General features: G+C 41.0%; 1 protein-coding gene across 2 annotated transcripts in view; it reads right to left on the minus strand.

Moving 5' to 3' along the window:
• Positions 1 to 13,813, minus strand: part of RNF150 (ring finger protein 150) — a 116,024-nt gene that overhangs the window by 26,231 nt on the left and 75,980 nt on the right. For both annotated transcript variants that reach the window (XM_053975996.1, XM_053975995.1), the window contains exons 5-6: positions 8,878 to 8,974; positions 3,046 to 3,256 (exon numbers count right to left, since the gene is read on the minus strand). In XM_053975996.1, the coding sequence (XP_053831971.1) occupies positions 3,046 to 3,256; positions 8,878 to 8,974 (308 nt within the window). The remainder of the gene's footprint in view (positions 1 to 3,045; positions 3,257 to 8,877; positions 8,975 to 13,813) is intronic.

The following is a 13,813-nucleotide window of genomic DNA, read 5'->3' on the forward strand; positions in this document are numbered from 1 at the left end:
CAGAATGATTAATCAACAGACAAAAAAAGGATGTAACAACAATGAAGTGAAAAGCGTTGCAGAAGTGGGTGGAAAGAAGGTGGCAAGTTCTTTACCTCCTGGACCACTGAACTTTGTGAGGAACAAGGGAGGATGCAAGGACTTGTGGTGCTGGGTGCAGTAGGCCACATCAAGGCTGCACTGGAGCCTTGGAGTCTGCACAGATTCAATAACAAGGAGGAAAAGACTTCTGAATCTGCAGTGCAGATTCAGCCTTGGAGTAGGCTGGCATCAGTAATGCTATATAACGAGGCCAGGACCTGGCAACTGCAGCAAAGATTCCTAGGAGCAATCAGTGTCATCACTTACAAATTCCCAGGCAGGCTAGTTCACAGAAAGGGCACGCTCAGCAAGCTCTGTGGTTGTGTAACTGAGCATTCTGGATAGGAGAAATACAATAAACAGACACAATGCCTATAAAGTTCCATCTACTCTGACAGCTGTGACCCAGTTATTTAGCCTACAGTTGCCCTCTGATTTAGTTAGCATTTGGATTCATACCACAACTATCTATAAGTTGCTGGATGGTCCCTGTTCACTGCTTTAAGAATTCAGGTTGCCTGCAATGCCAAGTTCTACCTTTCAGACTGCCTGAACCCTCCAAATTCACATGAGGCAACTAGAGAGTCAAATTCCCATAACTGCTGGAACTCAGCTCCCCTAACTCCCAACCAAAGACCTCTTCTTTGCTGCAGCTCTGCTGTAAAAAGGGCCTAAGTGACTTTTCTGGGAACTACTGCAAAATGCACCACGCTGGATGCGGCGATGACAGCAGGGAAACTTGCACATCCATCACTGACAAATATTCAAGTACTGCATTGCCCTTTAGATGAGAAATCCAGATGAAGATTCATGCCTACACGTCAACGATGAATGAATGACAGCAGCTAACTAAGTATTAAACCAGATTTCCCTGAGTGACTGTGTGACAACCACAGCACAGGCAGGCATACATTCGCTTTTGGAAGGTCCCAAGGTGCTTTGAGCTTTCCTCAGGTCTTCCTTCCTCTCAAAGCCACTGGAAAGGCCTGCTCCCCCACCCACACCTCTGACAGTGTGAGGTTTGCAGCCTTCAATCCACCAGTTTTCTCTCCCTGAGCTCTTCTCCTGCTCTCTCTCTCTCATAACCAGGAGCAAAACTCTTTTCGCAGTCCTTCCCTGGGCCTGGCCAGTCTCTTCAGGAGACAACGATCTCCTGATGCTCCATAATTTGCTGTCTGTGTGCCTGGTCTTGGTGCAAGTTCCTTGTCTGTGGGCTCTGCTGCCAGCCCTCAGGATTGTCCAGTCTTCAGGTCCATTGTCCAATGTTATCAAAGGTAAGGGGGGAAATGGAGGGTAAGGTGGAAAACAAAGGGCACCAAGGCAAAATCAAGCATCTTTGTAGCCTTGCAGTGTTCTGCTGGCTCTGAGAAAGCTTTTCACCCAGTTACTTAACTCAGTTGGCAACCCGGAAAATGAATTAAAAATGTGTTTGGTCCTTCTGCAAGCTCTTGAAACAACTCTGGAGGGAAGAGAGTGCCTGGAGAATTACTGAGCTCTTGTGCTCCCTGGCACCCTCGACACCATTGTTACGCCTGGTGAGAAACCAGAAGAGCTGCTTCTCAGCCTGACAAGCTCCTGGGATGAAAAGCACAGTCTGCTCCTCATGCTGGGCTTGGGACCAGGCTGCTGGCTTTTCCCAGCGTGTGTCATGCAGCTGTGTCTATTAGGGGCACCCCACAGCCCTCCTTCCCAGCCTTCACAGTGTGCAACTTGCAGAGAACTGTGGGGCAAGGACCATTATCCATGAGAGGATCTACTTGCTTCTGCAGTGCTAAAGGGCAGAGCAGAGACCAGCATTTCGCCCAGTCTTTATTACACTGTAGTGCCATCTTTCCTTTGTTTTTAAAATCAGCCTTAAATGCATTTTAAAACAATTACTGGAAGGAACAAAATCCCATCTTGTTCTGAACGGCTCTTGCCAGCACTCAAGGAAGGAGACTTGAGAAAACTGAATGTCCCCAGCTGGCAGGCTGGCCATGGAAGATGGCTGGGATTATAACATTGCAGCTCACTCCTTGCTGGATCCAGAACTTAAACCATAAAAGGACCAAACCTGAAACCTGAAATCCACAAAACAGAATGTAAAAATCCGGGTCACCAGCATCTAAGGTCACAAGTCCAGTCTTTCTGGAAGTTATTTTCACTTCCATGACATGGCATGACAACATGAGAGAAAATGGCATTATCAGGTCTCTCCACAGAGTAAGAAGAGCAATGTAAAATCATTTCAGCCTAGTGTCATCATGTCTCTCCTACCTTTTACACATAATATTTTTACTTACCTTCTTTTCCATGCTCAGGCCCATAGCAGTACCTAGAAACCACTGAAAATGTATCTTTTCTCCAGAACCTACACAATCTCTATACACAAAACTGTATTTTATCACATTTTTCTACCTCTCTTCGAGTACATCTGATGATTTTCTATAACAGTCTTGTCAATATACCAACTGGTATCAACCAGATAGGTATTTTCTACTGATCTGCTATTTTGCCTAAAAATGAGAATTTTAGACTAGCACAGTCCTCATTCAAAACAGCTGACAACATTCCTTTTAAACTGTCAGAAACAGATTTTTAACAGAGAATATAATTTTTAGGAACGGAGAGACATGCAGACATTTTGAGGATTACTTGCTCAAATGGTACCACTTACACACCTTACACAAGTGAAAACTAAAGACACTGAAAACATGTAAAATTCTCCTTTTTGCTTTTTTTGTACAAAAAATCAGCGTTGTTTAACTGCACCCAGGCTTTCAAGCACAGGAACTCTGACCATCAGTCCAGTACAGCAGAACACGTGATAATTAAATTTACTTACCCTGTAGATCCCTTCTGGCCTTAAAATAAGGCCATTGCTCCAATGAAAAGCCCTCAAAGGCTGCTCACTAGAGATGGGTTTGTGGCTGGAGTCTCTAGACATTTATTTCAGTGCAAATCCTGCCAGAAATTGGAACTTACTGCTCGTTGTGAAGTTACCCTCGCCAGCCTGGGGAAAGGAGTCCACGTCTTGGATGACTTGCAGCACTCCCAGGGTCCGGGCTGGGGGATCCAGGGCCACGGAGCTTTCGTTCACAGTGATGTCACTGGCTCCTGTGATCTGGTTGGTGGGTGCTCCTCCTGTGGATGCTTCCAGGTCTGGAGGTATATCATCCATGCAATCTGCATTTGGCTAATGGGAAGAAAAAGGAGAAAAATCGAGCTCCTACCTGATAAAAAGGTTCTATTTACTTCTTACCTCTTCGTCAGATTTTTTTGGCTTTATTTCAGTGTTGGAAAATGACAGCATAGAATGAATAAACACACAGTGTTTGTCTTCATGTGCTTAAAACTTAATACAATCTGTTGGAAGAGAGACCCAAAGTATGCCATGGAAATATTGAGTATTAAACTGTGTCACCTACAATTGCTAAACATTCTTATTGATACTTTTAAAAGGGCTTGGGAATGTTGGGAATGTGCACATTAAAAAAGTAATTCACTTATTGGTATGATCTGCTCAACATAGGCAGATTGCTGAATCAGATCACAGATGTAAACAGAGACAGGAGCTGAAGGGGAACAATTATATTTTTTAATAATTATTTTTTTTTTCAAATATACATTTTACAGAGCCAGTATCTGAGCTTACTGGAATAAGAATTCAGTAAGAACTGCCTGTGGGTGCATCTATGTGTGTGGTGCAAAACTAGAAGCTAAAACTGTTTATAAGACAAGTCTCTAAACATCAAAAGATCATCTTTGCTAATACTGTATTTCCTACAAAACACAATTATGAGAAAAGAAACAAGTAGACAATAATGGGAAACTGAAGAGAATTTTTTGACTCACAGTTTTTCTTGCTATGTGAAGCAAGACCAGTGACAGAGGCCTTGTTAAGTTAGGAAATGTTAATTTGTTTCCATTTATCTTTATTCTCCAGGAACCAGACAGCTAGTCTGGATCATTCATTTAGGTTTCCTCAAAACTTCAGGGGTTTGAGATGTTTTTGCTATGTGATTCATCCCTTAGCCCTAGGTATGAATTGCTCCCTCTGCTCAGCACTAAGCAGGGCTTCAGCTGGCAGACTGGAAACCCAACATTCAAATGGCCAATGTCAGAGGAGGTGTACTCTGATTTTTTTTTCCCTATGCTTAGTTGTCTTGCATGCCAAGGCCCTTTGGAAAATCTCACTACCTGCTTATCTCCACAGCAGGCACAAAGAAACTAAGCAAAATATGATACAGCAAAGGCTTAAGGAGAGATTTAACTTTAAACACAAGAGAAATCTCCTTGAATTCTAGTACTGAAGGCTACCATATGTTTACTTTTTTTTTCTTTTTTTTTTTTTTTTTTCAGAATCAGGAACTTAGCATGTTTTCTCTTTTTCCACACATTCCCTGTCGGATTGTTGTCACTTCTTAAGTATTTTTTTTCACAAGTGTTTCTAATGAAAAAGACAGGCAATTTAAGCAGTCTTGTACCCACAAACTGAAGTTTGGAATGAAAACTAGAACTGTTGTTGTCTGGCTCCAATCTAATGCACAAGCAACAAGAATGCCTCAGATTTGGGATAAAAAAGGCACATTCAACTATACCAGGTGTTAATGAAACTCACTGAATCTGTACTTTTCCAAGTGAAGTACCAATCACTTATCTGTAGGACAGGGAGCCAAAATTATCCCTTAGATCTATCACTCTTTCCCTCTCTCTTAGCTGTTATAAAAGAATGTTTTCAGAATTTCATTTTTAATTTAATTCACCTTTGATGGCAGTGTATATTAAAAACAAAAGGCCTATTTTCCTCTCTCCTATAGGCAAAATTATTTCAGTTTTTCAGGGGACCAGTTGTCTGTCCTTTGCTCTGATTCCAGTTATTCCTAGAATGGGGTTTTATCACAAACTTTTAAACCTTCTAAAGAGGGGGATTACAATTGAAAGTCAAACCAAACATTAAAGATTTAAAAAAAAATTGCTTGATACAATTAATCTCTTTACTCGTGAATCATTTTAATTGAAAAAAAATGCCCCAAACTAAGCAGCATGCTATGAAAATATTTATATTAAATACTGATCAGAAAAAAAAAAAAAAAAACCAGATACAGTTGCTAAGTTTAATTATATTGGTTTCACTTGTGCCCTGCATGTAAGTGCTTCGAGAGCACAATTCCACTAAAGTCAAGGGAAAGCTTTGTATTGACTTCAGAGGGTTTGGCTAAGGATCTCAGTTAATAGCTTCAAGTCATACAATCTGCTGCCAAAAATGCAGCTGACTGCATGTCCAGCAGATGTGTGCAGGAAAGAGGGAGAAGCAGAGGGAAACTGTTTTATGTGATCTGATTGTCCCAATAGCAATGTAGCTCTTTGAAAAGTGAAAGACACTTTCACAGGTAATCCTTTTCAAATGTTGCTGGTGTAGTCTGAGCTGGATTTGCCAGCAAAGAGTGGAAAAGGCCAGCCATGTGCTGATAGATAGTTAATAATCTTCTGGAGCTGCAGAGTGGAGAACAGTGGAGGTGTTGGGGTGCTCAGCAGCTGTGAAAATGAGCGCAGGAGTTTTGGTGCCTCTTGGCTGCCTGGGGAATCTGAGCTTAGGGTAGATAATATTTGAAGTCTCTACTACAAAGTAAATGCAGAGTTTAGTTGTGAATTGAATTGAAGCATTTAGATATCTGGGGTTTAACCAAGCCTTTCCTGGAAAATCCAAAGTCTTCCAGCTAAATGAAGCACAGTATATGCACAGACACACAAGCCAAGTCTTTAATAACAACCATAGGGCAAACATGCAGCTGGCAGGAAAAAATCCCCCATAGCCTGTCTATGCTAAGATTTCCTCATTCCTCCCATTGTAAAAGCCTGCAAAAGGGCTTTGGCAAATTTGCACCCAAGTCTCCCATCAGAGGCTGATGCCTGCCTAAGGCTTTTTTCTTCTTTTGTGTGTGGAAATTTCAGCTAAGAGGGCTCAGCGAGAGTCAAGAATGTGGTTAGGGAACAACATTTTGCTTTATCCACTCTACAGAAATGTTTGCCACCTCTCACTGAGAAGCCCTAGAACTTTACAGGTTCTTTGAGGGCAGCATCTTTTCCCACAGTGGCCTATGGACATCTGGCTAAGTGATGAGTCTCTAAAAACACTAGTTCATGTGTGCTGGTGGCTTTTTTGGCTCATGGGAGCACCAGAAAGCACACCTTAGGAATGATGTCCACCCCGGGCTGTCCTCAGCTGGTGCTAGGCAGTGAGAAGGGTGAGGACAATATGATTTCTGTGCAGGTGGAAATCAGGTCCTGGGAGCTGAGCAGGAGCTCAAAAGGACACAGGTTGGGCAGGAGGGGTTATGCAGAGGAGAAGGAGGAGAGAGCATAAGGTAGGAAAGGAACAAACAGGAGTTGAGGTGTATTTCAGACAGAGAAGGTAGAAAAAAGAGAGGAAGAGCAGCAACTGACAGCAGTACAGGAATTTTTAACCCTCAAGCTACCAGATGCTCTTATACCTCCACTTCCTTTGCTGTAAACCAGAGGAAGCATGACACAAAGGCTACCATCTACTCCAGTTTCTCATGGACAGCAGCTCCTACTGTAAGTCACTTTGAGGGATAAGACTCTCCCTTCATGAACACATCCAATGATCCATGTACATCAGCATGCTTCTTCCAAGAGATGAAGAGGGCTGTTTTCAGCTTGTTGTCTTAGAACAACCTACAGGAAATTTTTACAGAAATTCATACAATAAAATCCCCTAAAAAAAAAACCAACAAACTTTGCTAGTGGAACATTAACATCCAAGTGCTTTATTTTTACTGTTAAGACAGACCAACACTAAAGCTGATTTGGAAATCTTAATTTGAACCAGTAGTTCATGTAGGTTACAGTAGCATCTTTAATTACATGCTCAGTACAATTATTTCCAAAGAAGCTCCAAGCAGAAAGCTCTCAGTGAGGAGAGCAGGATAGATCCCTGTTCTGCTGTACTGTACAGCAGAGGAAAGGGAGCTATGAGAAGGGAAACAGTGGTTGAGGAAATGTAACGGTGTTTCAATTATTCCTGGCAATTAGGTACTTCTACACCTGCCACTACAGAGCTGTTCATAGGCAGTGAAATCCAGCCATGTAAACCAAAACTTCTACACGTGGCCTCTGGGCATGTTTCTTGTTCCACTAGCTGTGCCCAGCCTCAAACAGCCTGTGGACATGCTGAGCCTTCAGCAGCAGCCAGCGAAGCCAGTGAGAGCCACGTCCTGGATGTAAATTCTGACAGCACTAAACTTTCTGGAAAGCCTTTAACATCTCACTGCAGGCCTCCAGAAAGCATGGCTCTGGTTTGCCTATATCCCCTGATTGTGAAGCTGGACAAAGAGCACATTAATGAAGTGCTTGGAGAAAAATGTGAACAGGCCTGCGTGAGAGGAGAAATTGTATGGTGCTGTCAGAAGCACAGGGAAGCCATGGAACAATACACTGGGTAGGGAGAAGAGGTGTCAGAGCCCTGTGTGACTGCTCATAGCAGGCCTGTGAGCCCAGACAGAACCTGGGGAAATGTTTCTGTATTTAAGCCTAGGTGCAGAGATGCTGAATGGCAGAGCTAGCCTTCATTTGGGCTTTTCATCTTAAGCACTGATTTAACAGTTGCATCGCCTCTAAATATATTAAAGACAATATGCATGTTTAGCAGAAAAAGTAGCCCTAGCTACAATGCCCTCCTTCTTTTCCCCCTTTGCATGTTTTCAGTTTGGATGATATTAGGTTGATTAACATACCTGCCTGCAGCCTGCTTCCTTGTCTCTGAAACTGATTTCTCTGAGAGTGGCTATCCCAGCTCCCCAGTATGTTCACGTGAGCTCTTTTACTTTATGGAGCTCTTTCACTTTATGGAGCTCTTTCAAATGCGAGCTGGTGCATCACTGCCTGTGCGTCGGGGGGCTATTTGCAGCACCTGCTAATGCATCAGCTGGAGGTGTTTCAGTATGGAACTTCACAAGCCTTGCACGGTGGAGGAGAGTGACTCACTCCCTCCTAGTGAAGCCCTGAGCTCTGTGATAGCTCCACTTGGCAGACAGTGTATGGCAGACAGGACACACGGTATCTGAGTGCAAACGTGCGACTTAGAAAGATCAGTTACTCTGGCAGTTTCTAACCACGTTTGAATGTTCCAAATATCAAAGAGCTTAACAATTTCTTGTATGTCATGCGCTCCACCACGTCCTTAGTAACTGGGAGAAATGGCTCTTAACTGGAATTAGGAAAGTACAGACCTTGCTTCAGATAGACTTTAAAGAGAAATCTGATAGAAAAAGGACTTGCATCCCCAGAATGAGCAGTTAGTTGTCCTTGGTGAGTGTAGCAAAGAAAATTTTATTTGCAGACTTCCCTGCTTTCAGATTTGAACCAAGGACATGATTAAAAAAATAAATCCAGTCCTGAAAGCTATGTGAAAGATTCTATAAATCCACCAAAACACCAGTGAACAATCTTCTGCTTCACCAAGCAGGCAGCCAGAGACACCCAAATCCCAACACTCAACCAACACCCACACTCTTCCTTGCTAATACGAGTGGGATGCAGGACAGAGGTAGATAATAATTAATTGACGTTATAATTATTATCAGAGGTTGATAATAATCAATTATATGATAATATATATATAATATAACAATCAATTATATGATAATATAAATTACATTATAATATAATTATATTATAATATTCAATAATATGGCAAAAAGAGTAAGATGGGAACAGAGAGGCAAAGGCTAGGGATATACTCAGGTGGCTGGGGTTTCCCTTCTGCCCTGATGGGCTGCTCTGCAAAGTGCTTACCGGAATCCCTAGAGCTTTTAGAATATTCATTTTACACATCGGGCAGGTACGATGGTCTAGCAGCCAGGGGTCTACACAGGACTTGTGGAAAAGATGCCTGCAATGAAAACCAGGATATCTTAATTCAAATGCACCACAGCACCATTTACCACTTAGTACCAGATGATTCTGAATTCTTTTCAGTGAGAGTATTTCAACTGGTGCGGTTCGTGACCTCTTCAAGGACTGCAGAACTAGGTCCTACACACACAAGGCTAAAATGATTCCTGCAGCAACTCAAGCACATTTGAATGTGTTTGAAATAGAAGATATAGATATTTAGAGACTTAGCGAAAATATACAAAATGCATTAGCAAACCCGATATTCTTTAAATGTTAAAGGCTGCCAGTAAACAAAAGCTGCTTGCTGGAAAAGGTAAAAATCATGTTAGTTTTTCTCAATAGTTCTACAGACAAACCTGATTACGCATCATTTAAATGTGAAGCCATTGAGGGTCTAGTATTTTTCAGGATAGAGGAATAAAGAAATAAATTGAATTAGAAAAAAAAAAAAAGATACTTTTCATTTAAACAGAAAAAAACAGTACAGTGCTTTTATAAATATTCTCTCTGACTTCCCCGCTCTTTTGAAGCTGCCCATCAGAGAGAGCTCCTACACAATTCCCTGAAGGAATTGTTGCTAATCCTGTTCTGAGTCTGAAGTGACCACCAAGCAACTACCTGAGCCCTGTAGCTGCTGGGCACTACTTTTCCTAGACATTAATCAGGTGGAGCAACTGAAAGTTTCTTGTTTTAGCTTTGCCTTTAACAAACTGATAATGACTGTAGAGATCTTTAGTGTGTGTATGGCAGACTGTATTCTCTCTTGACAGCATGTTCTGTTACTAGGATTATTAGAAAACATTTCTTCACCCAAAGGGTGGTCAGGCATTGGAACAGGCTGCCCAAGGAAGTGGCATCTGGAGGTATTTTATGATATGTGGATGTGGCACTTGAGCACATGCTTTAGTGGTGGGCTTGGCAGTGCTGGGTCTATTGTTAGACTTGAAATACCTAAATATCTGTAAGATCCTAAGGCTCAGCCTGGAGCACGGCACATACCAGTCTCTACAAGGAAATGCAATCTCTGAGAAAGCCAGAGTCACCTAATGTACCAAAGTCACTCTAAATATTTAACTGCTACTGATTGAACTGAATGGGTCAGCAGATGCATTGTATCAGTGCACGGGAATTTATTGCCTTCCTGTCCTTTGTATCACTTTATACAACTATGAGAAAGGGCAAACACATTCTTGGAAGTTCAGTCTAGTCTAATTATATCAGTTGGCCGGGGTATCAAATCTCATTTGATCCTGTATGTCAACATGATTAATCAAATGAAGCATTGTGATATTTGAAGTTTAAGCCACTACTTTACTAGCCTTACTGAAGTTCAAAGCTGTACCTCCAAACACGGCCTGACCTAATGGATAGCAACAAATGAACCAGATTTTGGTCTCTGTCCTGCTTAACATTTCCTTCCTTCTGTCTTAGAAGGGGCATGTCCAGCACATCATCAGACAAGCATTCTGAATAGGTGAAAGCATAAAGATACACATTCTTAGGCGTGTCTGATTTTACATTTAGAAGTCTAACCAACAGATTTTCTTGAGTTTGTTAATTCAATGTTAATTCATGATGTCTTATCTTTCAGCTACATGAAATAATACTGAAATTCTTGCCAGTGATTGGTTTTCTTTATTAAGAAATTAATTATATAATCAAATTCATAAATATGCATATCACCAAACATCTGAAGCATGTTTGTGCCAAAATAATCAGGCCCATTTACAAAACCTGAGATATTTATTAATCTCTCAGAAAACAAAACAGATTTCCAAAATCTGGTTTGAATAAAAATTACATAGTTTCCACCAAGGTATTTTACCATAGACCAGAAAATCCCCTTTTGTTTTCAAGTTCCAGCTTTGAAAGCCTCAGTCAAACTGGGGTTCATATCCAGAGAATTTAATGATGTTTGTTCATCATCAAAAGCTTGGAACACTTTCATGCCTTAAAGACTGTAAAATCTGAAGTTCAGTGTTCCTAAAGTTGGCTTCAAAAACAATATTCTAAAATAAATCCTAACAATGACAAGTAATTTAAAAACATGACAGATCTTGTCACTTTGCACATCTCAATACTAATTTAGCACAGTGTATTATGACTCAATTAATTTCAGATTTAATATGTACTACAGAAGGAACTTGATTCTTTGACAGAAAGCCACAGAATAATGGAATGCTACTGAAAATCAGATAAAGATTTGCCTTCTCAAACTTTTGTACTGCATTATACAATTAGATCTCTTATAATATCTATTTTGAACATGTAAACATTTGTGCAGAAAAGCAAGGTGGCAGGCTTTGCAGATCTGGATTTGAAAGTTTATTAGGTGTAGCACTATGTATTATGGCATTCAACAAATTGTCAGTTGTTTTATGTTCCAAATTCAAGCAAAAGAAGGGTCAGCATAAAGTAAAACGAGAGCAACTGCAGAATTTCACTGTCACATGGTAAGAGAAAGATGTAAAAATATCAACTGCAACAAAAATCCCTCCCTTTGCAGTTCCGACTGATGCAAGTTTTAAATGGAAGGAGAGGATAGAGCAATCATGGGTGATTTGAGAAGTAATGACCCATACAGGAAGACAGTAAGAGATGTTTCAAGCTCAGGCTCAGGACATGGCTTTGACAATCAAAGTCAAAGCTAGGAAAAAAAAAAGCAGGTTTTTTTTCCGTATTATGTGCAACCACATTCATTGCAAAACGATGTTGTTTTGGACGAGTTGAAAAGTTTCTCAAAAGAACTGCAAATGATTAGTTGACAGAGAGGAAGGCGAGATGTTGTCACAACCTCATACAAAAAGATTTTCACAAGGGAAAGGAAACAACCGTCCCCTACCTCTCCCAGGGATAAGAAGCACAAAGATGTTGTTTAAACTGCAGCAAGTGAGATCCAGGTTACACAATAAGAAAAGCTGTGCCACAGTCAAGGTAACGAAGCACTGCAATAAATTATCAGGGGGTTTGCAGTCTTCATCCCAGGAGAGTGCAGAGTGTGTTGGAAAAAGCTGCCAAGAACGACACGCGTGTGCCAGTGCCTCTGTGCTTTTCCAGAGGTGGTGGCCTCCTGGGATCCCTCCTGCACTCTCCTGTGGCTGCACATGGCTCTGCAAAGCTCACAGAGCACAAAAGAAAAGAACCTCAAAGTCCCAGAGCATTCCATTTACTATTACCTAAAGAGCACTTCAAATTTTTTAACTAGACATTGCTTTAGTTTGAAATGCATTTATGTTTTTTTTAAAGACGCAATTTTAATAATACAAGGAAAAGAATCATGTTGCACTCAGCCCAAAATAATAATAACAATAATAACAGTAATAATGATGATGATGATGAGGATGATGATTTCAGTACAACTATTGTAAGGTGTTCAGCTTGCCAATAATTTTGAGAGGCTTTTTTTCCAGATTAAGGGAAACTGTTCTCCTCCCACCTTCCACTCCTAGTCTCACCTATGCAGAAAGAGAGGTACATCCCTGATAACCCTAAATAAGAGCATCAGTTGCCTGGATTAGACCTAGGGTTGAAGTAAAGGATTTAGAATTTTTGTGAGAGACTGAGTAGCACTGTAGTATTCAACAAGAAGGTTTGATATTTTTTGGGGTGCATGTGCTGTATTATTTACTTCTGAGGAGGACAAAAGAAGATGATGAGGGTGAGAGGAAGGAATCAAAGGGAAGAATGTGTGTGACAAAATAATTTTCACAGGAAACTAATAAAAAGAGAAAGCAGGAGTGAAAATTCTCTGTTTCACTGGAGTGAAGGTTCAGGGGAAAAGAACAAGCTGGAATGAGGTCAGAGAATGTGTTTATTGGTGAAAGAAATGAAACAGCAAAAAAAAAAAAGAACCTATGAGGCACTCAGCAGAGATAAGGCTGAAAGAAATGTCTTGCCTCTCTGTAGAAGTTTAGTAAAGTTAGAAAAGTTTAGTAAAAAGCACACACTGGGAGCAGCAGGACCAGTACCTTCTCCAAAGCTAGAGCAGAAAAGGCAATGTTGTTTTGAAACTGGAGATGGAAGACAAGCAGAATGAAGTAGGGCTGTGACAAGAGATGTCACTCTGGGAACAATAAACTTGGTTACATTTGATTTTGTGGCAGTGCCCTTAAAGACAACTTCAGAGATGTTTGCTACCATTAAACTTAAAACCGGCTGCAAGTCAACACTTTTTACTTCTACCAAGTGTCATTCCTTATTTATTTAATACACTCTGTAGAGTGAAGTTTGTTTCTACAGTCAGTTGTGGGAGCTGCCTGATGAAGACAAAGAGGAAGAAGCACAAGTTCACTTGGAATTCTCCTCTGAGCTTTCCAGAGTGGGGTACATAAAAACACCTATCCCAGTGCCAGCAGAAAAGAGAAGACATTTGGGAAAACAGCCCAAGTCCTAGTAAACATGACTTTTTGACTTCAGAGCTCATCCACTGCTATATGGAGGCTTAATGAGGTTCCCGTGTTAGAAAATGCACACAGCTTAACCGAGGATGCTGGAGCAGGAAAACTACAGAGCCTGTGGGTCTTTATCAAGATATAACACACTCCTACTCACTTCACAGAAACAGACATTAATCCACTTTTTGTTCTGGATGAGGAGATGAGTTTGAAAACAGCAGAAAGAAACATGAGTACTATTTCATGTTTCAGAAGTTCAAACCCGTGCAAGTATGTAAAACACTGCCCTTGCAGTTTGTGCAGCAGGAAAGCCAGGGTTGGTGAAATAGCTGCTTGAGAAAGATCTTTGAGTTTTTATAATTCCAGACTGCTAAGGCTCAGACTGTGGGTATTTTACAAGACAGTTCTGCTACTGCTACCCTTTTAGCATGAGTCATTTT

This window comes from Vidua macroura, chromosome 4, assembly GCF_024509145.1.
Source record: "Vidua macroura isolate BioBank_ID:100142 chromosome 4, ASM2450914v1, whole genome shotgun sequence".
NCBI classification, from domain to species: domain Eukaryota; kingdom Metazoa; phylum Chordata; class Aves; order Passeriformes; family Viduidae; genus Vidua; species Vidua macroura.